Raw genomic sequence first — 25007 nt, 5'->3', positions numbered from 1 at the left:
TCAAGGAAACTAAGGAACAGCCAGGTCCAGAAAGTAAGTGTAAATACAACTTCCAACATCAACTGTGACTTGTTTTGTATTGTTCTGCATACCGCTTCATTTGCTATGCTGGATACCTCAAATCACCCCCATATGTCAGGGTCGGCTAAACGTAAAATCAGCAAGGGTAACATACTGGCAAGGGTAAGATGTAGATACGAGTGACGGGCAAGGGGTAGAAAAGAACCGGTAATAATTAATTCAGTGAAATATTCCACGAGAGTCAGGATATTTTGGAAATTGCTAATAGAGACAGATTCTGATCAGGAAGGATTGTTAATGTTATTGAGGGTGTTGATTTGAAATCCGGACGTCGTGAGGTAAAAATACAGGTTCTTCCCGTAGGATATTCGGGGCTATGATGATCAGCTCAGGATTAATGTGGGACAGATGGACGGGCATTGAAAAGAGCGAGTTGAAAGCTTTCTGGTCTTTTCTTGCCTTCTTTGAGCCATGAGGCCAAGTAGACGTTTTCGTGATAAACTGTAAAACCTCTCCATACTGGGCCTCTCACGGGAGAAACGAGAAGTGTACGATATAGAACGTTTCATATACCTCATTAAGGGCCATAATATAATATACACGTATTGCATTGTGTCGTTTTGTGATTGAATACAGCTCGATATGTATTACTACTTACATCACCCACCAAATGCGATATGAGCAACTTGGTTTGATTGTCGAGGAAAAGAAGAGGTCTGGTAATACAGGTAGGCTGGTTTAGACTAGCACAATTGACGGTACAGAGATGTTTTATTTCTATTTTATTACAAATGTGATTATCTTAACCCCACTGATTCATCATTGAAATCAATAAAATGACAGTACAGCAGGCTATCGTTTCGATCTTGACTGTGCCATTGGTGCAGTTTCTGTGAAAATTAGTTTATGAAACTCTTATATCGCCGCGCGATCGTATGGTTAACGTTTTTCAGTTTCAGACCTCTTCACTTAGTAATACTAATTCCTGATTACTAAAAGGGGGGGGGGGGGGGGGTGTCACGTCCGTCTATGTCCGCTTGTCTCATAGAATCCAAAAAGGACAGGACATAGGCGGACATAGGCGGACATAGGCGGACATAGACGGACATAGGCGGACATAGGCAGACATAGGCGGACATTAATGGACACCTAAATTGCTTAATAAAATGTTCAATTTTTGCTGTTATAGGGGGATCATGTTTTTTGTCCGTTCGGTACCCTATATTTTCAAAACGGACAAAAAATAGAGCGGACAAAAACGGACAAAAATGGACAAAAACGGACAAAAATGGAAATAACATTTAGATGCTTCCTCCTCCTACTTTTCCTCCTCCTCCCCCTGGGTCTTCCTGATCTTCCTCAGTCCTCTTCCTCCTCCCCTCCTCAGTCCTCCTCCTACTCCTCCTCCTCGTCCTCAGTCCTCCTCATCAGTCCTCCTCCTCCCCAGTCCTCCTCCTCCTCCTGAGTCCTCCTCCTGGGTTCTCCTCCTGGGTCCTCCTCCTCCTCTTCATCCTCCTCCTCTTCCTCCTCAGTCCTCAGTCCTCCTTAGTCCTCCTCCTCATCCTTCTCCTCAGTCCTCCATCCTCCTCCTCAGTCCTCCCCCAGTCCCCCTCCTCCTCCTCCTATTCAGTCCTCCTCCTCCTTCTCAGTCCTCCTCAGTCCTCCTCCTCCTCCTCCTCTTCCCTCTCAGTCATCCTCCTCAGCCATCCTCCTCAGTCCTCCTCAGTCCTCCTCCTCAGTCCTCCTCCTCCTGGGTCCTCCTCCTCCTCTTCATCCTCCTCCTCTTCCTCCTCGGTCCTCAGTCCTCCTCCTCCTGGGTCCTCCTCCTCATCCTTCTCATCAGTCCTCCTCCTCCCCAGTCCTCTCCCAGTCCCCCTCCTTCTCCTCCTCCTATTCAGTCCTCCTCCTCCTCCTCCTCCTCCTCAGTTCTCCTCAGTCCTCCTTCTCATTTCTCCTAATTCCTCCTCCTGAGTCCTCCTCCTCTTCCTTCTGAGTCCTCCTCCTGAGTCCTCCTCCCTCTCAGTCATCCTCCTCAGTCATCCTCCTCAGCCATCCTCCCCAGCCATCCTCCTCAGCCATCCTTCTCAGTACTCCTCAGTCCTCATCCTTCTCAGTCATCGTCAGTCCTCCTCCTCAGTCCTCCTCAGTCCTCCTCCTCCTCCTGGGTCCTCCTGGGTCCTCCTCCTCCTGGGTCCTCCTGGGTCTTCCTGATCCTCCCCAGTCCTCTTCCTCCTCCCCTCCTCAGTCCTCCTCCTACTCTTCCTCCTCGTCCTCAGTCCTCCTCATCAGTCCTCAACAGTTCTCCTCCTCCCCGGTCCTCCTCCTCCTCCTGGGGCCTTTTCCTGGGTCCTCCTACTGGGTCCTCCTCCTCCTGGGTCCTCCTCCTCCTGGGTCCTCCTTCTCCTCCTCAGTCCTTCTCCTCCTCCTCCTCAGTCCTCTTCCTCCTCTTCCTCCTCTTCCTCCTCCTCCTCCCTCTCAGTCATCCTCCTCAGCCATCCTCCTCAGCCATCCTCCTCAGTCCTCCTCCTTCTCAGTCCTCCTCAGTCCTCCCCCTGAGTCCTCCTCCTCCTGAGTCATCCTCCTCAGTTCTCCTCCTCCTCCTAGGTCCTCCTTCTGGGTCCTCCTCCTCCTCCTCCTCCTGGGTCTTCCTGATCCTTCTCCTCCCTCTCAGTCATCCTCCTCAGTCATCCTCCTCAGTCATCCTCCTCAGCCATCCTCCTCAGCCATCCTTCTCAGCCATCCTCCTCAGTACTCTTCAGTACTCTTCAGTCCTCAAAATGTTTGTCCGCTAATGTCCACCAATGTCCGCTAATGTCCACCAATGTCCATCCATGTCCGTCCGGGTCCGCCAATGTCCGTCCGAGTCCGCCAATGTCCGTCCGAGTCCGCCAATGTCCGTCCGAGTCCGCCAATGTCCGTCCGTGTCCGCCAATGTCCCAAAAAACACGTCCGTTGTCTCATAGAATCCAAAAAGGACAGGACATAGGCGGACATAGACGGACATGACACCCCCCCCCTAAAATCTGCCGAGATTTACTGAACTCCAACTACAAATATTGGCGATTTAAGTATTCTTGAAACGAAAAATTCACTACGTTTTTTAGAAAGGCATTTTTATCCGTGTTTCATGCGATTTGATCACTTTTGGCGGAAAATTTTTTTAAATTTTCGAAATTTTTTCTAAGTCTCGAAAAAAAAATGTAAGTGAACAATTTTAAAATTTTTTCTAAAAACTACTTTTCTCCGTGTTTTAAGCTATTCCGATCATTTTTAGCCAATAAAAATTTTTTAGAATTTTGCTAATTAGTTAATTGATAATTATCCAATTAACTTATTATCTGACGTAAAAATTGTTTGAACAAAAGTTTTTCTTCCTGATAATATGAACACACTCGATTGATCCGCAACCTTTTACGATGTTCACAACTAAAGATATTCGACAAACAAAAAAGGTGGTAAAAAGTGGTAAAGTGGCAAAAAGTGGCCTTAAGACAAGTGGAAAAGTTTGGAAAAGTTGGTCAGCCATAAAGGGCACCTAATGGGACTCAAAAACGTCAAAAAACCTCTGAAAGCTTTGAGTGTCAGCAGATCGATTTTTTTAGACGGATCTGTCTGTACTATAAATGGGATCAACTAATACACTGAAAATCAAACGTAGGGTTAAGAATACTTTGAAACTTATAGAATAATGGGGAAATGCAAAAATAATTAACAAACAGGAAAGTGTGCGTGTGAGTGAAGCTGCGCCACCAAACCAAAACTGCAGAGGATCAAGACGGGGGCTTATGATTTCAATTATATTATTTTATTGTAAATAAAGGATAGAATTTAAAACTTGTTTCACTAAAACTTGTTCCACTAACTCTTTTAGTCTTGTCAGCATTATCACAGACCCATGAACATCGAATACAATAACATCATTCAACTCTTTCTCTGCTCTATTTGTATTTCAAATTTTTGATTATATCAATCATACCATTAGCAGACATAAGGTCTAATAATATCTTTGTGATCAAAAATTTGTATTTCTCAAGAGCTTATAAAATACGTATCTATCATTTTGTCATTGCTGTGATCTATGTGTTTGTGATCTATTATATTGTGTGTAATCGTTATCGTTGAATATCTTAAGGGGGCATACCCCAAATCTGTCAAGACCTAATGACCTCATAGGCAGTTTAGTGACCTTCTAGCGCACCGTTTCCACACCAAAAAAAATTATTTTGAGAATTCCCATTTTTGTAATCGAGCATTTCCTGGTTAAGAGTGCAATTTTCGGAAAAAATTATTTTGTGGTTGAGACGCTATAAGTTAATTATTTCTTGCGGTATCGGGTTGAAATTTTGCTCGCCGTTTATTCACATCTATGTCAAGGTGTGTGTAAAATCTTGATATCGTATCTAAAAAGGCTGGTGTGTTATGAATTTTTAAAGTCAAAAAGCTAAAATTGTCCTTTTCAGGCTTATTTTAACAAAAAGTCAGTCAGGGAAGATCGGATTATTTGATGCTTGACATCAAATTGTTCTCTGAATTCTGGCGCAGTTTTTGATGCCCTCAAAAATGTTTTTACTCATTCACCTTCTGATCTATTGGACCTCAAAGCCAAACAACAAATTTAGGCACATTTTTCGTTTTTAATATTTACTGATTTTTCTAAAATTTTGATAGGAATGTGCTAGTGACTTTTTGAAGGGTGCAAAATAACTGCAACTAGCACATTTATATATGAGTTATGAACAACAAAACACCCTAAAATGCTTCCCTTTGAAGTTATGGGAGAAAATGTGATTTTTTGGATTTGCAGATAAAAAATCACATTTTCTCCCATAACTTCAAAGGGAAGCATTTTAGGGTGTTTTGTTGTTCATAACTCATATATAAATGTGCTAGTTGCAGTTATTTTGCACCCTTCAAAAAGTCACTAGCACATTCCTATCAAAATTTTAGAAAAATCAGTAAATATTAAAAACGAAAAATGTGCCTAAATTTGTTGTTTGGCTTTGAGGTCCAATAGATCAGAAGGTGAATGAGTAAAAACATTTTTGAGGGCATCAAAAACTGCGCCAGAATTCAGAGAACAATTTGATGTCAAGCATCAAATAATCCGATCTTCCCTGACTGACTTTTTGTTAAAATAAGCCTGAAAAGGACAATTTTAGCTTTTTGACTTTAAAAATTCATAACACACCAGCCTTTTTAGATACGATATCAAGATTTTACACACACCTTGACATAGATGTGAATAAACGGCGAGCAAAATTTCAACCTGATACCGCAAGAAATAATTAACTTATAGCGTCTCAACCACAAAATAATTTTTTCCGAAAATTGCACTCTTAACCAGGAAATGCTCGATTACAAAAATGGGAATTCTCAAAATAATTTTTTTTGGTGTGGAAACGGTGCGCTAGAAGGTTACCGAACTGCCTATGAGGTCATTTGGTCTGGACGGCACAAACCACTGTTTTGGGGTATGCCCCCTTAAAGCAGCTCTTAAAACGTTATATTTTATTGAAACTTTTAAAGATAAATAATGTGTTGTGTCTGTTAGGAATTTGGTAATTAGAGCTTTTCAGTTTTCATCCAGAAGTGAAACAAATTCTTCATATTATGGAGCTAGGGTGTGAACTAACTACACTCGGAAAAATGTATAAATATGTACAATATTTCTTAATGGAACTTAAAACTTAAGTTTATTTGTGATTTAAAATTTAATTTATTTTTCATTCTAATAACCAGCCCAGCCTTTGATGCTTGTTAGAGAATCAACTTCATAAAGAGAATCTTTCAAGAACATATCGTATTTCAGTGTTTATTAGATTCGTAAACATCCATCATTCAGAACATATAATAGCTAAAAGTGGATGTAAAGCATTATGAATGGTGTCATGGATGATCAGGTACGGTAAATGATAACATTTACATATTTAAATATATTTACCTCAAGTTATATTGATGGTTCTAAGGGGTTAACTATTCAACATTCATACAATTTTCTGGGTTGTTAGATAAGTCTTGCTTAAATGACTAAGATGTACATCCTCGTTTAAATGTATATTTAAATGTCGAAGCGCATAATTATAAATGCTAGAATTTATTTATTTATTTAAATTAATTCTACAAGCTGCTTATTCTTTCGAAATTTTAACCAAATCTCTCTTTACAGTACATTGGACAGTTGGCAGCATTTTGTGAACAAGTCTACCAGAGTAGCAGCCCAAATGACAGAAGGCAGGCTGAAAATGTGTTGAATGAGTTCATGAATTCATCCGATGCCCTCGAGAAATGCATACATGTACTCAAAAGGTTGGTATTAATTACAAATTTGTTAATTTGGGTAAATACTTGAGCTTTTATCGATACCTGACACAGATACAAACGAAAGCTTACAATTAATATAGTGCAACTGTGTAAATATCTATTTAATTATTAAAACTTAATAAACTTACTACTACAACACTAACAGGGCCCCAAGCACCTTCACATTATTGTGGATATCATCTTGTCTAATGAGGTTACTACAAAGAGAGCGACTATTTGTGCAGACAGAGACAAAACTTGAAATAAGTAAGTTACCTTCTCCCGTATTATCTGGCTACTGAGCAACTTTAAATTGTGCCATTATTAAATATTTTACATAATTTTACATGTTATCATGTCTAATAAGGCGCCTTTGATGATCATTATTTTCACGTGACGGTATTATGAAACAAGTAAACCAAACGCGTGTTGTACATCAAGATACACTCCGACATTGTGGCTTGAAATTTACACTTAACATTTAAATCACACAGGGAACCTATGTCTGAACTACTTAGCGAACCAGCCGAACGAGTTGTATGTTACACAAAGTCTGACCAGGCTTCTGGTTAAAGTGGTGAAACTAGGTTGGTTTGAGAGTGTCAACGAGGAACATGTCTTCAGGAAAACTATTGATGACGTCCAACTTTTCTTGAAGGTCTAAAATACGACTTATTTATTTTTTACGTAGCTTTTCAGCTTCAGTTCATTATTTTGATGGAACGTCGTAAAATTTACAAGTGCATAAAGCCTAGAATCTGTAAATCCTTGAAATGACCTCAGGAATGAATATTAACTAATTAATTTGATTTTTAGAGGGACGTGCCAAGTTGTTCTGTTGGTGTGTACATTCTCAGCTGTCTGATCGACGAAATAAACGAGGTGAGTTATATACATTTACCTGTATCATATGATTTGATTTGATTTGAAACTTTTACAAGATAGCACATATACAAATGTACAGCAATTCGAACAAACATACAATAAAAAGATAAAATGGGCCGAAATGTGTGTGAAAAAAGCGTGAGTCAGTGATAAAAAGTACCGAGGACAATTTTCAAAACAGGAGTTTTATGTCCGCCCAAAGTCTCAATTACAAATTATAGGTTTCTTGCTTTAATTACATATTTAATAAACAAATTGCGAACATTCACGTTCAGTCAGTTAAATTAATGGGTAACTCCTAACAACCAACATTATGCAGTCCTCAACAATAAGATCACTGGTCAGACAACGGAAGATCGTGTCTTCATTCCGAGACGAAAGTCTCAAGTCTCTCTTCACCCTGGGTCTCACTTCCGTAAAGCAACTATCTGTATCTGCGGTTAACTCCAACCAAGGTTAGTTTTATCAAGTTTTGCCTAACTCTCATCTTGAAGGGTAACATCCCTTTGAAACCAAGATACAGAGCATTGACTAGATGGTTCAAAACAACATCTCACCAAGCTAAGGTTGTTCATAAAGTGAGATAGTTTTAGAAAAATCGTGGACGACAACTAACCGGAGAATGTTATAGTAATTAATGCGTTATTTCAGAGAGCAGCAAGCTGATGGAGAATGTGCTGCAGCTCCTGTTGGCTTGTTTAACTTTTGATTTTATTGGCACTGCGCCAGAAGAAAGTACAGATGACACAGGGACTCTTCAGATACCCACCGCTTGGAGACCCGGTATGTTTTGTTTACCTGCTGGTAGAGGTAGAAACACCTTAACCTGATAACCATGTTGCCTGCTCATCCACATTTTATGTGAACAAACTGATATAAAGAATCATATCTGCTGTCTGAACACTAAACTTCCCTCATGGAATGTGAACTGTTTACCCACATTATTATTGGAGTTCATACATTCTTAGCTTCATTTTACTGTTACAGTATTACCTAAAGCTGTATAATTATCGTTCTTTCGTAACTTCTGTCAAGAGGTATGCAACAGCCTACTACATATAAATGTCCAGCTAAAATAGTCACAGTTATTTTTACGAATTACGTAAATGATATAAATACTATAGTCGATAAATCGTGTCGCCAGATCGGCCATGATCTAAGCACTTGAAGTTGAACGAACTTTAAATGTACGCGATTTTAGGTATGGTTCGTTTTCGAGAAATCATACGTGGGTATAAAAGAAATCACCGAATATATAGTGGCTGCACCAAATGTTTAAGGTTTGAAACTAAACGCCACTAGAATGTACCCACTTATACTAGTGCAGCTAAAAGATGTGCTACTCTGAAAATTCCAAAGCACTCTCTAAACTAATTGAAACACGACCGGAGTAAACGTAAAAACCATACTAACTAGGTATCTAATATTTATGACAACATATCATATCATCTTTCCAGATTCGCTATGATATTATACGTATGTGCACTTTATACTATTTTTATACAGAGTTGTTAAAATGCACGAGTCAAAGTGGTGAAGTTGTAACATTGAAATACTGCACGTTGTGTAACATATTACAGTGTACTATTGTATATCTAATGTGGTTAGCCGGCCTACTATGTCTACTTTGTGGTGGGATATCACGTAATTGAGAGCTTCAACTTTCACCTTTCAAATGCTACACAAATATATACACTGAGCTATATATAGATTATAGCATAGATCTTCACTCCAGTGCAATGTAAGCTTTTCTTAATTAAGTCCTAATTATGTCAAAATATAAAATAACGGAAGGTCTAAGCAAACAAGACACCAATTTTTGTCAAATAGTTAAATTGGTTGCATCAACACACACGTCACACAATTCTGAACCTATTATGGTTACAAAAGTGTGTAATTACACACATATTGTGTGTCTTGTGTGCTTGTCAATGTACAGTCGCTGTGTTTCTATTAATAGACGGTGTACAACTAATATGCTACACACTCATCTTTATCTGTGAAAATAATGTCAGCTAATTGCCTTGCCTGATAAGTAATGTACGGATCTCTCTGATCAATAGCACCGGTAATTAGATTTGTTACATTATGTCGCTTCAATAATGGAGGCTAATTGAACAAATTATCTAATTAACTAATTTAATATTTCAGCGTTTATCAGCAATGATCTGCTCCCCATGTTTTACGATCTGGCTATAAGCCTCCCTCCCACCCTCTCAGAAAAGGTAGATATTGTGAAATCCTCACAGATGATATTTATTTTTAGCGCATCAGTCGGCAATATATCTGATAACCAATCAGGAAATATGATGGTAGGTATATACATTATATGCTGGGTAAGCAGTCGTCGGTAATGTCATTTCTTTAAATTAATTGCTTTTTAATGAGAAGGCATAATGTCAGTGAGTTACTGTGAAATCATTGTTAGCAAGAAAATATAAAATGACTGAAATCTAATTGTGGCAGGAAAATTGATTACGAATTAAACAAGTTTCTTGAATGACAGAGCCTGATTTCATGGCTAAATAAATTGTTTGCAGGCATTGCAAATATTGGTACAATTAGTATCGGTGAGAAGATCTCTATTTTCAACAACTGAACGAAAAAGTTACCTGCAGAGTATAATGGATGGCATTAAAAAGGTAAAATTTGCCATTTATCCTGTAAACTTTCACAATGTGTATAATGTGTATAATGTGGTCGACATTCCGTTTCAAGCTGATGACTAATATTCACATTCCAGAGCTTGATCTAGACTTCCACTGGAACAATTACAAAACGTTTAATTTATAATTAATAATACAGAAACAGACAGCTTAGCTAATAGCTGTGCTGAAAAGATTTACGAGTTTTATTTACCCATTTTTGTACCCACATCGTGGTGTTTAGGTGACATACCCCTTTTTTCAGGTATTAGACAACGGTTCAATACTGAGTGAGCCAGCCTGTTACCATCAGTTCTGCAGACTGCTGGCTAAACTCAAATGTAACTATCAGCTTAATGAAATCGTGGATATCGAGGGATACGAAGGTATCATTGATACCATCGCCAAGTTCACTATATCTAGTTTAGAGGTAACTGATGAGATTATTTTTACAATATTTACTTACTCAGAAAAATTCCTTGACATATGATACTAATATGTACAGTAGACAGCAATGATAATTCCTTCAAAATGTATTGGTATCCGTAGTGTGTCCTCCTCGGTTGGCTGACTGGAAAGATAAGCTTTGACAGTGTGTAAATATTTCAGAATTGGCACTTCTCCTCCAACAGTATACACTATCTTTTGTCACTTTGGCAGCGCCTTTGTACAGCTGTGCCCTATGTTAAAAGTGATAAAAATCATTATCTCCCTGTCTACGCACCACAAATCAGCAAAACATTCCTCAAATCCAGACTGGAATTGGTTCTTGGAGTTTTAAGGTTGGTTTAGGTGGAATAACATTATTCATTGACTACCGTTGTTTGCTAATGATCTATGTACATAATTGCTAAAATTATATAATTTATAGTCTGCATTGTCTGTAATTAAATTGTATTATAATTATCATCATCATTCTTAATGATCATTATCTTTATGATTACCTTGTTATTATAGGTAATATTTTTACTGAATGATATAATATAATCATGTATGACCTAATGGAAAAGGTATATTCTATAAACCATATCACTTTTATCACAGGGACGGATTAGAAGACCCTTTGGACGACGTGGCCACATTACACCAACAATTAGACCTTTTATCAACGGTTGTTCGTATCGAATATCCCACTAATTGTAACACAGTGATAGCCCTGCTTGAGGAAGCAGTGTCCGCATTCCAGAGCGCCAGTTCCTTGTCACTTCAAAACCTCACTATTCTCGAAAGTAGGATAATATCTTTTTCTTCGGTTTTATTTCTGAGTAATTTTGATATTTTTTGTCAGAAATCAAATTTCTTGAGTGAAACCACACCCTCTACTGGCTTTCCAAAGAAGAGCTTAAAAATATTTTGTACTTTATTCTATATCCTCACTGAAAAGAAACGCTAAGAATGCAAATAAGGTTTCAATCCCGCAGATAGACTAACTTGGATCGTTTTATTCATTGGGTCAATGATCGGAGGAAGAGTGAGCTTCCAAGTTAATGACGATAATGATACTTTAGACGGCAGATTGATATGCAGGTACGTCGCATCTGTTCGCCTTCAAGAAGCATTACTGTTAAAATTAGCCTGTACGACAACCATATTTGTGTTCTAGAAGTTTTTTCGACATCCGGAATATTCCGTGTAGATTCTGTACCTATTGGAGATGATATGGAAAATTTTGGGTATCCTTAGTGACAGTTTGTTCTGTTTCTGACTGCAGCTGATAACCGTGAAACTTGGCTGAAAATTTCACTTGCCAAATAGACGATCAAAAATGGTTTTTGGGCGCGGAAAATGGCAAAATTGGAAAATATTTGTCTGTTCTCGTGGGCGGCGGTCACTTTTGCGTGTGCAAATAGTCCTTATTTTCGCGCATAACGTGAATTTCTTCTGGTATTTTCTTCTGTATTTTACGCGCTCAGATATATCTCGACATGGCCGGGTGTTGGCAATTTTTCACAAACCCTTTCGAATTTATCGTGATAGTTTATTCAATTCAATCCCCTTAGTGTTATACTCTTAAATAATGTTAAACTTTTCAGTGTGTTGAGGTTAATGCAGATCTCCGATGCGAGGCTTGAACAACACGGAAGTAAAAACTTGGAAGTTGGATTTGTCTTCTTTTTCGATCAGTTCAGAAGGATTTACATCGGAGAACAAGTTAACCGACCGTCTAATGTAAGCAAAGAAACCAAATTTTTTAGAGCATTCAATGAAATCTACATAAATATTGTATTGTGATTTCTGTATTCTCCTGATTGTGATTGATTAATGAGCGTGATCAATTATACTTTTAACTCAAATATCGATTATTTCTGATTTTGAATGAAATTCGAGTTTGCTAATGCAATGGGTGAAACTTTGGCTTAAGTAAAGATTTAAATCAACTTTTGCATGAATCTTCCTTTCGCCTGACTGCGGGAAAAATCTTTTGTACTTTTGTGCCTGTGTCGTATTATTTGGACTAACCCATTGCAGTCGAAGATACCAGTTATCAGTAACACTAGAATGCGCTTCAAAGAGGTAAGAACCTGGAACTGGGTTTGGGTGGAAGTCACTCAAATATTTCATTTGTCACGTGTAACTAAAACTATTTTCATATGTTTAAGCTGAATTCAAAATATCGAAATTCAATGACCCCGATCCCTTCATTTCAAGACAAAATTATGCATATATTTTTACAGAATTCCACTGAAATGATGAGCACTGTTACCTGTAGAGTAAGAATCATACCCAGTGATGTGGTGTAAATCAGTATTTCTATTAAATTCTGGTGCTACCTCTGTGCATCAAATGTCATATATCTGTTTTTGAAGCTGCAAACTACTTTTTGTGATGGTTTAAGGTATTCTGGCACAATTTTCTTCATATAAACTTTTGCCAGATGCGCTGCCGCCATTATCATACTAAAATTTTGTATATCTGCTGTTCTTTTTTCTCAGATATGCATGTAGAAAAGCTGGGGATCATCGACACTTGGTATCAATCTAGAAGAATTTTCGTCCCATCGTAAAACATGTGAATGATTTTCATCGTTCAAAATTCAATGTGAAAAGTGTCGATGATTCCAACTTTCACCCCAGCAAACCAACCTTCCCACCCCCATCACTTCACTCCTACTTATTATGTAGTTAGTAATTTTGATAGGATAAAATTGCCGGTTCTTGATAACTTGATAATTATTTCTCTCCTGGCAGCATCCCATTGAGCTGACTTTCACCCCGACTCAGCTGAATATATCACGTGATGAAGATGACGCTATCAAGATACTATCCTTTATTTCCTGATAGCCTACCCCCCAGGTTTACAAGATCCTTGCAGAGACTCTTGGTTTAACTGAAGAGAGTATGCTGCTCGATGTTCTGATTAAGAAAATGTAAGAAATTTGTAAAACTCTTGCAACCACTTCTTTGAAATTTTACCGGTTTTCTCACGATTTTGGATACTGAAAATACAAACAAATTTGTACCACTTTTCGTTAAAAAAAATATTGTAACTCTATTGCCATCCAGATTGACAAACCTCCGGTATTGGTCTAAGAACAGAGACATAGTTGATGAAACTATGCAGCTATTTAACAACCTCAGCATTGGTTATACCTGTGTTAGAAAAATGAGCAAGTTAGATGCCGTCAAGTTTATGCTTGCTAATCATAACGTAAGTCCAGGCATTTCCACTTTCAGTTACTATTGTAACGAGTTGACAGTTAATTAGTAATGTTTATCTGTTTCTTACACTGCCAATTCTCAGTTAAAACAGTCTGACTATACATGCAATAGCCTACTTCGTTTCTAACAAATATAAAATCGCAGGCAGATAATTTCCCCTTCTTGGGCGACTTTTCGTCAGAATGTCTGAAAACGAGACAGTTATTCTACCAGTCCCTAGGTAGAATACTGTTAGTGGATCTGGGAGAGGACGAGGAGAAGTTCACTGAGTTCATGCATCCTTTAACAAGTTAGTTTATATTTAGATATTAGATGTGTTATTATTTACGGGTGCTTTCAAGCTGACTATTTCGTAATCCCTTAAATACAGCATTTTCACCCTCAGCTACGATAGAGAGTATGTTCGAGCAGATCGCTACAAACCAAGTCCAATACGACGAGCAACTGAAACTAAAAACAGTTGGATTATGTTGTGATCTGAGGGGTCTTGTCCTCTCCTTCACCAACAAATCCTGTTTTATCATGTTCTTCGACTGGCTGTACCCCAAGTATCTGCCGCTGTTGACCCAGGCGCTGGTTCGCTGGGCTGACTGCCCTCTCTTGACAACCGCCGTGTTGAGGTGTGTAGCAGAGATTGTGCAGAACAAGTCTCAGAGGTTGATGTTTGATGTTAGCTCTCCTAATGGCATACTTCTCTTTAGAGAAGTCTCCAAACTCCTCTCTCAATACGGTAATATTCACAATTATTGTATTATAACTTACTTCAAGATGGTTTAATTGATGATCATGAATAAATTAGCGATTGGAATAGGTACCACCCTGTAAATTGTGTCTAGTGTTCAGACCTCACTTATCAGCTCACCACCCCTCTCTCACCAGGAGAGCGAGTGTTAGCTATCACGGACGTGCCGGACGATGCAATGTACCGCACAAAACTCAAACAGATCAGTTTGTGTTTCCAAATTCTCAGATCCGCCCTCGCCGGCGGATACGTCAACTTTGGAGTGTTTCAGCTCTACGGGGACGAGTGTCATATGAACGCTATAAATATGTTTATAAAGTTATTGGGTGCTCTACCTGACCGAGCTCTTATGGTATGTACTGAGCAAAAGAATGTGTGCTATTTTTTAATGTTTGCTTTTCGGTCGGGGCTAAAGGCTCTGAATGTGCCGAGAAATGTGCGGAATGTACAACAACTTATTGAACACACTAATACACGTTATTTAGTCCCATTTTCACAATTTTCTCTTCGTCAGGAATATCCCAAGTTGAGCAGCGCGTACTATTCCCTCATGGACATAGTTACTCAAGATCATATGACTTTACTAGGGAACGTGGATCCTAATGTGATAGTATACATTTTATCCACCCTGGCTGAAGGAATCGCATCCGTCGGTAAGCTTTTACACAATTAATTTTGTGAGTAAGTTGATTTGGTAGAACTTTGTGCTTTAATAATTAAGTTTCGAGAATGATGATTAAATGAGAAATTTGAAACTGCAAGGACTGAGGAAATTTATACAGGAAGTCTGAAAAAGAGTATTAGTGTATAGGTTGTAAGTGAATATTAATTGACCTTATCGCAGATGTGACAGTAAGTACAGCGTGTTGCAGCTCACTGGACAACGTTATCACTTTTATCTTCAAGAAGACAAAGCGGAATGGGGAAACCATGGTCGTGGAGAAACTCAGAGACATCGTTAAGATGCAGAATAACGTCTTCCAGCAGGTTTATTAATTATTTTTAAATTCATATTCTTACAGATTATTGCTTTTGCAAGAGTCTGTAAATTAAAGAGGTAATCATATTGTGATATTTGTTTTATGATGTCTAAGGACTGACTGACTAATGTAATACGGAAATTTGTATCTCGAAATTCTGCGTATTTCAGATAATGAACTCGATAGTTCACATAGTGATGTACGAGGAATGTAAGAACCAGTGGAGCATGAGTAGACCGCTCCTTGGCCTTATTCTCCTTAATCAGGATGTGAGTATATCTCTGTTATATGTATCTTGTTAAAGTATATCGATATCTATGTTTAACTTCACACAATAACACAATAACAGATCTTCATTTAAGTTTACTCTTATAGTGATAGGTATGATTTGTGGACTGTGTTTCCACTTTTACACGTCACATTGTACATTTACATGGTCATATAAAATGTAAACGTCATAAAGCTTCTTCGTCTTATTCCATACGAAGTGACCGATCACTCCTGGTTTTATGTCATAGATGACATGCATACAACTTACATTATATTTAAGAAGATAGGTAGAAATTATAACCCACCACCAACTACTCCTGGTTTTTTCAGTATTTCAAGGAGATGCAGCAGAACTTTGTATCAATGCAGCCTCCTGACAAACAAGGATTGCTGGCCAAATGTTTTGAGAACCTCATGACGGACGTGGAACCTAACCTGCTCGGAAAGAACAGGGACAGGTAAGAAATGTTGAGATTTTACTTCTCTCACTCTCACACGTACATGTAGAATTAGACTGTGTGTGTGAAGGTATTTGCAAGTGTGTGAGATCAAGGTATTTGCAAGTATGTCGTGAAGGTATTTGCGTGCAACGTGTGTCATTGTGTTTGTAGATTTATTTTAGAGTTGCTTTACAATGTACAATGTACTATGCTATACACTAATATATGTGTCCACAGCCTGCCCGTTCTCAGTATATCACATTCTGAACTATTTGTGTTGCTTTTTGTCTTGTGTTGGCAATTTTAGGGCTCTGTACTTCTCCTAACATCATCGTTTGCTGCAATTTTCGCAGAATCGTGAGTCCAAGAGAGGCTGTCACACCACTATTTAAGTTCAACACTACATTCAACCAGAAACCTTGCTCACCATCTCAAACCTTGCTCAATCTTCAAACTTAACAAAAATCCAAAAATTAAAATGCCAAACAAAATTTCCGTTTTCGTGACTTCTTTTCAGAAAAAAAGTGAGCTTTGATCTTACCGTGTATGGCTGATTCCAGCTGCACCTAACTTGCTCCTCCCACCAGATTAACACAGAACATGGCCTTATTCAGACGTGACATAAACAACCAATTGCAGCCGGCCAAAGTCTCCCAGACGAACGACATAATGATGGTGTTTTATACCTAGATCAGTGGTATTGTGGCAACATCGTGCAACAGAAATCCGGTTTTCTTCCTCCCTCCGTTAACCCTTCTCTAAGTGATTCCATGACCTGATGAATGTGTCAGCCCTGCAGTCACACAATTTGATCCGAGTAGTTGAAGTAACCAGCGCTAGTTACCAAGTAACCAGCGCCAGTTACCATGAAACGAGTCTCACAGTGATTAGCCAGGATTTCTGTTTCACTCTGCACCAGCTCTAACATTTGATTTGCTGTGTGATTTTATTATCAGCTGTTGTTTGAGCACCTCGTGTATTTAATAGACCTAGAGTTTCAGGTCCATGTGATTCGAGGAAGAAAGTCAATGATTTGCCGCCCTGATTAATGGTCAGACCGTGTTTCCAATAACATTTCCTCTCTCCCTCAGGTTTACTCAACACGTGGCCATATTCAGACGTGACGTGTGCGTTCAACTTCACCTACCACGTGCAGATCACGAGACAACTGAAAATAACATGATGTTGTCATGACGACACCTCAATAACGGACTTGTCAGTTGTCAAGTGCAAAACTCTACTGTGTGCTTATGACTCTCACCTTAGGATGTATCATTTAACTCTTATTCAGTGCCGAAACTTGTTTATATTTCAAGTTATAAAACTTTTGTGCTCTCCTGCTGTGAATTTAGGAATTTTCCTAATTCCTTGTCGACTAGTTTCAATAAAACGCCTGTTCACATTCACTGCCAATTACAAAATTTAGGTAACGTTAATTGTCATGTTATCAATTACAGCTAAGCCTTATCAGTGCTCTAAATAATTATTACATGTCGAAATGACTGAGAGTAATTGAGTTAATTGGACGGTGCACCTCCTTTCACTGTCAGTAATTGGTCTTATTAAGCGGGCAGTCACATTTTATTTTATTCTCTCCCATTTCTTGTCTGTATTTCTTTGGTAGTAAAAATGTCTTTTGCACCCTTGCCTTATGAGTATATTTCTCCAGGCAAATTTGCCTGGGCAGCACTTAAATCTGGGCCAGAAAATGGCTCATTCCTCAGTTCATAACATGAACTGTTTGAGCATCATGCCATTAGAAAGAGTAACTACTCATTTACTCAACCATATCCAGGCCATACAGTACTGTAATTATAGGAGCCACTAGTTACCTTACCTTGAAATATTTTACAAATGTGACACTTTTGGCTATCTCAAATAGTTGACTACTAGAGGATGGTATTTAAAGATCTTAATGTGTGGCTGTTAAGATATGTATCAAGAAATTAAACAAGTTTCGACGCTGAACACTGAGTTTGATGAAACATGCTCAGCTCGAGCCATAAACACACACACCGAGCCGGGTTCTGGTTCTCAGAAGGTTAATTGAGGTTAATTGAGGTTAATTGAGGTTAATCTTAGAGAGTGGGTTGTCGTTCACAGCTCTGTTAAAATGTTCCTTATCTCTTTATGTTGTATTGAGAGGGATATGTAACTGTGAACGAAGATGCAATGGTGATTTTAGTTTTTATAGTTTTTACATTAGATTTAACTATTTAACTTATTACACTTTTTATCGGAAAAGTGAACTTTGTCAGCGGCTAAGTGGCGTAGTGTTCCCTACATCCCTTACATTTCCCATTGGATTTCCAAGTATACTGTGGAGGCGTTTAAGTTGCTGATTCAGTGGCCCTTACTCAGCTTCTTAATTTCTATCCCTCACTTCTTTTCCTGCCTTCTAATCTCTAGAATCTAGAGATATCAAGATGTTGTAAACGCTACGTCACTCCAACGAAAGCTATTTTATACAGTCAGACCGTTGTATACAGGTTTGTGTTATAGTACAGGGTGAGCCAAATATCACGTGATTGCAACGCTGGAATGTTAACTCTACACAACTTCAACCATTCTTTTAACAATTTATTTTTTGATCTGCTTGGGAATTTGATCATAAGAAAGCAAAGCGTGCTTTTACCTGGTTTTGTAAACGTCGCTGGCACACGAATCGTAGTCGAGCAATTAACCCAGTCGTTGCGGTCACAACTTTGGGCCATCCTGTATGAAGTGGTTACTAATTTCGCCAAGTTTTTATTTTGATTGTAATTCTTAATATTTAGGCTAGCCTCCATTTAGCTGCACTATCAAGAACCACTTAGATACATGATACAAAAGATATCTCCTAAACAGATAAGAATGATTTGTTTGTATCGAGTTTCCTCGAAGTTAGGTTTTACGAAATTTTAAACTGGTTAGCTGCCACTTGAAAGATAAATTGTGCCAAGTTTATCGTCGTGTTAATCGCACCCCAACTATTTGAGTAGCATTAACTTGTTATTTAAAGTATCAACTATCACCATAAAGACATTTTCTATTAAGATTCGACCCCTTTGCATCTGTGGACGTTGTTAGCGAACTTGATTTTCAGAATTGTCTACACTACCAGTTTTTGATATAATATAATGCTTTTTATCAAAGTTTAATAGATTGTGTATTTGTATGTTGTGTTTAACTCTGCAGAGCATGATAATATCAACGTCAACTTTCTGTAGTTTTGACGTTGTTTTTACCATCTATCGATTAAATTTCGGTGAGTTTCTGATGCGGAAAAGTCTTGAACTGAACCGTAGAATTACGCACGTCGTCATATCTTAGCGTCGTAAAGTCGGACTAATGGTCTGCCCTCGGAGATGATAAAATTATAGTGACCGATACTTGACACGCCTTTTGTAAATAATAACTGATAATAATTTATTCACACTTACTGTCCTGGTGTCATAATCTCTGCTTTACACATCCTTTATCATCAATGTGTAGTGTGTACTATGGGTTGTAGTTCTGTCTTCGGTTCTGATTTGAAGATAAGATGGAACATTCTCGATCACGACAAGAGAAATGTGACATCATTATTTTTATGCTACGTGGGCTGTCACTCCAAAAACCTAAGTTTCGACTGGTTGTCATCTGGATTCTGGAAATATAGTGGCACAGTCAAAGTTTTTAGCTTTAAGAAGTTTTGATGACGGAGCGAGAAGTTAAAAACGCTTGCCTTCCTGAACTATCTCGCTTTGAGTTGCTTGATGCCCAGTTTCTGCTACCGAATTCTCTAAGACAAGAACCGGATGGCAGCATTTTGACGAATTGGTTAAGGGAAGCCACACTTGACCATATTATACGTCTGCTTTTTGTACCATGAATCCATAATAATAAAGGTAGAAGTTCACCTTCCTGGCTCATACGTGGTCAAATTACACTGAAAATGTATGTTAATATCTGTGACCTGACGAAAGTCGCATTAAATTAGAATATCCATGTTTGTCGAAAGTCAACTCTACTTTGGCCTTTTATGGACGGTCAAATCACGAGGCAGTAATAAATAGAATTAGCTTTAGCTAACCTACTCGTCACAAAATTTTGTGAGATAACTCTCTCTCACAGCAGTAAAGTCACCTTCAGATCGAATGTACAGTCTAGTCCATGATAACTCACCCATTTATAAGCTGTTGTAAAGTAGAGCGCGCGCTACGTAAGCTCGCCATGTGACTCGGTCAGGTGGCCTCCGCATGACTACCCGCGTTGTCACGTGGACGCATTTTAGTTTCCAAATAGGGAATAATCTGCCCATGCGCGCTACACGTGACTTGTCGCGTCCATTGCTCTCTGTGTGCCGTTGTCCTTGTAGTACTGGCGAGTCGTTTTGTAGATGTGCTCTCGGTGGCTTTAATCTTTACTTTTCGTGTTCTTAAACCCGGGCATACGGATTGTTTTCACTTTTTCATGCGGTTAATACTGATCTGTCTCTCATGGATAGTCGAATAATAAATTTTCGATACTTCAAAACTTAAAATTAAATCCCAAAAGCTACCTTGACTAACCGGTATTTCTTTTAGTAATGATAAGCGCTATGAACAGCCAATACTTGCATGAATACGATTCTGATAGATACAAGAGGAAGCACAGGAAGCAGGAGAAGAATTCATCCTCCAGCAGAAAGAGACGGAGGTCCACATCTCCGCGGAGATCTTCAAAGAGGACATCTCGTGATCATGACAAACACCGAAATGTACGTTGGGTAATAGCAAACAGGGAATTTTCAACTTCTCGTATCTGTGCTCTAATAAAAAGATATCATCTATCTATCAATTGCACTTGTTTTCAAAAGTTTGCTCCTTTTTGGTAGACTTTTTAACCCTCCTCAAGACGTATCAATACTGTGAACTGGGGTAAAGTGTTTTTAGATGAAGGGTAGAAGCTGCATTCCTTCACAATTCTCATGGCTCCTGAAACTTAACTATCTTTCAATTTCAGAAGAGAAGAAGTAAATCGCCAAGAGAGGTTGATTCAGAGGGACATTTGAAATTCAGGAATGGTGACTGCATTGGAGGCAAATGTAAGTAGACTTCGAATTTTACAATTTTACTGTAGGATATACTACCCATCAAACAAATTGTGGGTCACTCACTCCTTAGACATTCACTGACCTCAAACAATTTGGTTATTTTTACATCTACTTCAGACGAAATTGTTGAAAACTTAGGCGAGGGGACTTTCGGCAAAGTAGTCAAGTGTGTTAAGAGGTAATTACGGTAACCAGTACTGTGCAGTTCTTCTTGAACTACTAACTTTGTAACTAAAGGATTCAGCCATCCCGCCTCTGATACGATATCCCATTTTATCATGTTCTTTTTGTTCTGAAATCGGAAGCGGGATAGTTATTTCCTGGGTGAACAATTGTCCTCGCCCCAAAATGATCATACCTCCAAATACAAAGAATGCTGCTTCATTTGAGCCTATTTTAACTCTTTGTTAATACCCGGTGTTGTATGACTTTCACTTGCAGAGGTCACAAAACGGCTGTCGCGGTTAAGATCGTGAAAGGTATCGATAGATATACCGATGCTGCTAAAATTGAAGTTAAGATCTTGCAGAAATTACGGGATCACGATCCTTATGATGAGAGGTAAAGGCCCCGAGATAGGGGAGCCTTACTCTAACTAGCAAACTCATACCGACTATATCTTTACCAAACTTGTCACTTTCTTAACTATTATATTTATAACAGTCAGTAATGACATCAATAATTTCAATCCCTTTTTTAAATGTTATTTATTTGACAAAGATTCATGTTAAAGACCATCCTTTAATATTAACTACTCTACTATCCATGGAATTATTTTATCTTACGAAGAATTTGTAAAGTGTTCAGTGTCAACGCAAATTACTTCCTGAAAATAAGAAAACTCTCGAAAATCGGATTGATCTGAACTTTTCAAAAGCTCAAAATTCAAACCAAATTTTGACACTGGACACTTGCTGTGTTGATTGGGCACACAGAATAATAATTCTGTCTCCAGTGGGTGTATACACATGCTTGATTGGTTCGAACATCATCGACACATTTGTATCGTGTTCCAACTCATGGGACTATCAGTTTATGACCATATGGTGAGAGGAACCCTGGTACGCTGTACCAACATTTATATTTGCCGTGCCGTGCCATAGTTTGCTAAATATACTAACCATTATTAAATTAATATGTCTTGTATCCAGCACATCAATACTGTGTTGTTATAATTTGAGAAAATAAATTAGAAAGGCTCTGAGCTTTATTTATATGTTTGCAGGTTGATTGATTGCATGTTTTTAAGGTTTAAAGGAAGGGAAAGGTTTATTTGTTTTCAGTTAACTGTAAGCTACTGTTTGTGTTCAACACCAGGAGTGTGTTTTAACAACTAAGTTTATCTTCTTTTCAGAAACAGAGTGGATACAAACCTTTCAATGTAGATGCTGTCAGAGCAATGTCTTACCAACTCCTCAGATCCACCCGCTGTAAGTCTTTTGGAGTAATTCGGAGTAATTCGGAGTAATCAGTCACCTCCTCCCCCACTCGGATGAGCTGTTTTGCAGACAGGAAGCATATTAATTTGCCATATTATTCCTGCTGTGATAGGAGCTTTTAATTGAAATATTTAGCTTTAACCAGTTAAATTAGCCTTAATTAAACTATCTAACCTCAGTTATGCACGACATGAAGCTGACACACACTGACTTGAAACCAGAGAATATGTTGTTCAAATACAAACTTCTACCGAGCATTGAACCTAATGACGGTCAGGAGGCAGACATTTCTCTTATCGACTTCGGATCTGCAACTTTCGAACATGAGGTAAGATCCAATCGGACTGTAAAAGAGTGATCAACAAACTTTTCGAGTTAAAACGGAACATTAGGAATTCCCCTTATATCTAGAATAAAATGTTGGTATGTACAGTTATAGTCATGCTTACTGACTTTTTTTTCAGCATCACTCTGGTACAGTATCGACAAGACACTACCGAGCTCCTGAAGTAATCTTAGAACACCAATGGTCGCACGCATGTGACCTCTGGAGCATTGGGTGCATTATGTTCGAATTGCTGACAGGAGTAACAATGTTCCAGACTCACAGCAACTTTGAGCACCTCTGTATGATGCAGCACATTCTGGGACCGATCCCTAAGTGCCTTCTTGAAGGAAGCAAGAAACTCAAATACTTCAACGATTCTTCCCTCGTTAATTTGGATTGGAGTTCAGGAGAAGGACAGTACATTATCAGCAATTGCAAACCTCTCAGAGTGAGTTACTTTCTTGAAATCTTATCTCGGAACTCACTATCGAAGGTCCTCGAATCGTTACCGTATTTCATGCTTATTCTCTTGAATTTCAATCGATTCGATCTGAAACTCCACTCTTATAATTCTAAATCCATTTCTTCTTTCAGTACTACCAGCGGGAGTACTCCACAGAGCTGCAGCAAATATTCAACCTGATGGAAGGGCTGCTCCAGTACGATCCGAAGGAACGTCTAACGTGCTCCCAAGCTCTCAGACACCCCTTCTTCGACCAATACATTCTCAAGAGACGGAACAGTCCAAACTGAAGGAACGAATAAGAACATAAAATCTTCTTGATGCAGTGTAAACGTTACTGAGTCCACTTGACAGCAGACAAAGAAAACTGAGCTGGCTCAAATGACTCCGAATTGCAATGTTGCTGTTGACAACATAGGTTGTGACGATGAATAAAACATTTTTGTGATAATTTGACAAGTCTGACATCACGCGGAAGTTTCTTAATTCATTGTATGACTCACCTTTTCTACAATTTTCAATTTTAATGCTTCCTTGTTTTTTGCTTAACTTCCGACTGAACTTCTCAGATTAATGGGAGTGTAAATAGTTAATATTGTCCCTGATATTAATAACATTTCTAACGTAAATCAATATTGATTTAACTTCTAAGTTATAATGATGTGTCCATGTTGTCTAAGTGTGCGGCAAAATGATTGGTTAAAAACTGAGTGTGAATGAAATTCTGCTTTTTAACCTATCGAACTATGATGTATGAATCACTACACTCGACGATCACGCGACTTACTAACACAATTCCCTTACTGAAGCATATGCAAAACCCTGATTTCCTTATTAGTAGAGGCTGTTACGGGCAAATATCACGCTTTTTTGCTCGAGCCCTGGGACTTCTTTTAGGGTTTCTTATATGATAGAATGGAGTGTACTGAACACTCTGACGGTATCGGGAACCTTCTAGAGCCTTCAGAAGCTGTGTTGTGAGCACTTTACTGCCAAAACTTCGGACATCTACAGACACCGGAATATCGACTAAAAATTTTTTCTGAGTTGTTCCCCTAATTTCTCTTAGGTTGCTTAAGCCCCAGAAAGTGTCAGATCGTCTAAATATTGCTCCATTCCGGTGTTAGAGACCTCGAAAATTTCGACCACGTAGAACGTGTTGCGCGTCGTATGTAGTGTTTACAATGAAAAAAGTGCACTTAAATCTGATTCGGTTGCGGCGCGCAGAAGTACTTGAGACCAGAATTGCCGGATTTTTGCCGGATAATCGCGCTGCAAATTTCCCAAACTTTTCCAAAATATCACTTGAAATCATGGCCAACTGCCCACAAAACTCGGCAAATATTAACAGGACAATACCAACTTCCACATATACCACTGTGAAGTAATATAGACATAGCGATCACTAGGTAATACCTGAAACACAAGGATAAGTTTTGTTATTTGGCGCTGATTTTTTGGCCGGATTCTTGAATAACGGAAAATCGTATTGATAGATTTTCTTTAAACTCTTCAAATAGTTAGAGCATTATAATACGGTCAATTTCAGGGAGTATAAACAAATTTCTTCGTCTGTGAGTGGAGATACAAGGTCAAACACAAGAAAATATCTTCATTTGGCCAGAACTTTTGCCGGATTCTTGAATAACGGAAAATCGTATTGATAAATTTTCTTTAAACTCTTCAAATAGTTAGAGCACTATAATACGGTCAATTTCAGGGAGTATAAAAAAATTTCTTCGTCTGTGAGTGGAGATACAAGGTCAAACACAAGTAAAT

General features: G+C 38.5%; 4 protein-coding genes across 12 annotated transcripts in view; 3 read left to right on the top strand and 1 right to left on the bottom strand.

Annotated features, from left to right (window-relative positions):
• The window catches only part of LOC134818411 (DNA damage-binding protein 1-like), a 119867-nt gene that overhangs the window by 17086 nt on the left and 77774 nt on the right, over nucleotides 1-25007 (bottom strand). The window lies entirely within an intron of this gene.
• The window catches only part of LOC134818480 (uncharacterized), a 103414-nt gene that overhangs the window by 45436 nt on the left and 32971 nt on the right, over nucleotides 1-25007 (top strand). The gene's annotated exons all lie outside the window — the stretch shown is intronic.
• Nucleotides 5858-19097, top strand: LOC134818428 (exportin-7-like). Of its 9 annotated transcripts, none has more exons than XM_063828042.1 (25): nucleotides 5858-5921; nucleotides 6188-6327; nucleotides 6488-6588; nucleotides 6816-6979; nucleotides 7138-7203; nucleotides 7526-7661; nucleotides 7858-7989; nucleotides 9358-9431; nucleotides 9747-9848; nucleotides 10117-10281; nucleotides 10461-10633; nucleotides 10896-11080; nucleotides 11273-11378; nucleotides 11885-12020; nucleotides 13145-13218; nucleotides 13355-13499; nucleotides 13655-13799; nucleotides 13896-14240; nucleotides 14390-14604; nucleotides 14767-14905; nucleotides 15097-15239; nucleotides 15403-15501; nucleotides 15833-15960; nucleotides 16530-16639; nucleotides 17034-17111. In XM_063828042.1, exons 1-24 carry the CDS (start codon nucleotides 5898-5900, stop codon nucleotides 16630-16632), a joined length of 3240 nt encoding a protein of 1079 aa, XP_063684112.1. In that variant the 5' UTR covers nucleotides 5858-5897; the 3' UTR covers nucleotides 16633-16639; nucleotides 17034-17111. The 9 variants fall into 9 exon arrangements, with proteins under 9 accessions (XP_063684112.1, XP_063684072.1, XP_063684088.1 ...); XM_063828002.1 differs by having other exon boundaries at nucleotides 13881-14240; XM_063828018.1 differs by having other exon boundaries at nucleotides 13133-13218.
• On the top strand, nucleotides 20465-23886 carry LOC134818488 (dual specificity protein kinase CLK2-like). Its single transcript, XM_063828079.1, has 9 exons — nucleotides 20465-20662; nucleotides 20908-20989; nucleotides 21116-21176; nucleotides 21440-21559; nucleotides 21954-22044; nucleotides 22353-22428; nucleotides 22617-22765; nucleotides 22902-23213; nucleotides 23360-23886. The coding sequence occupies exons 1-9, from the start codon at nucleotides 20492-20494 to the stop codon at nucleotides 23516-23518; spliced, it is 1221 nt and encodes a 406-aa protein (XP_063684149.1). The 5' UTR covers nucleotides 20465-20491; the 3' UTR covers nucleotides 23519-23886.

Source organism: Bolinopsis microptera, chromosome 1 (genome assembly GCF_026151205.1).
Source record: "Bolinopsis microptera isolate Bmic1 chromosome 1, MBARI_Bmic_1.0, whole genome shotgun sequence".
Taxonomy (NCBI): domain Eukaryota; kingdom Metazoa; phylum Ctenophora; class Tentaculata; order Lobata; family Bolinopsidae; genus Bolinopsis; species Bolinopsis microptera.
Note: the sequence above shows the minus strand (reverse complement) of the source record. Positions and strands in the feature narration are given on the sequence as shown.

Excerpts from the sequence above, each read along its gene's own strand:
- LOC134818488 (XM_063828079.1), top strand. The coding sequence starts at position 20,492 with ATGATAAGCGCTATGAACAGCCAATACTTGCATGAATACGATTCTGAT. Across the intron at positions 22,045-22,352 it reads TATCAGTTTATGACCATATG|AAACAGAGTGGATACAAACC; the intron begins GTGAGAGGAACC and ends TCTTCTTTTCAG. Across the intron at positions 22,766-22,901 it reads CTGCAACTTTCGAACATGAG|CATCACTCTGGTACAGTATC; the intron begins GTAAGATCCAAT and ends CTTTTTTTTCAG.
- LOC134818428 (XM_063827992.1), top strand. The coding sequence starts at position 5,898 with ATGAATGGTGTCATGGATGATCAG. Across the intron at positions 12,021-13,132 it reads AAGTTAACCGACCGTCTAAT|CCTACCCCCCAGGTTTACAA; the intron begins GTAAGCAAAGAA and ends ATTTCCTGATAG. Across the intron at positions 13,219-13,354 it reads GATGTTCTGATTAAGAAAAT|ATTGACAAACCTCCGGTATT; the intron begins GTAAGAAATTTG and ends ATTGCCATCCAG.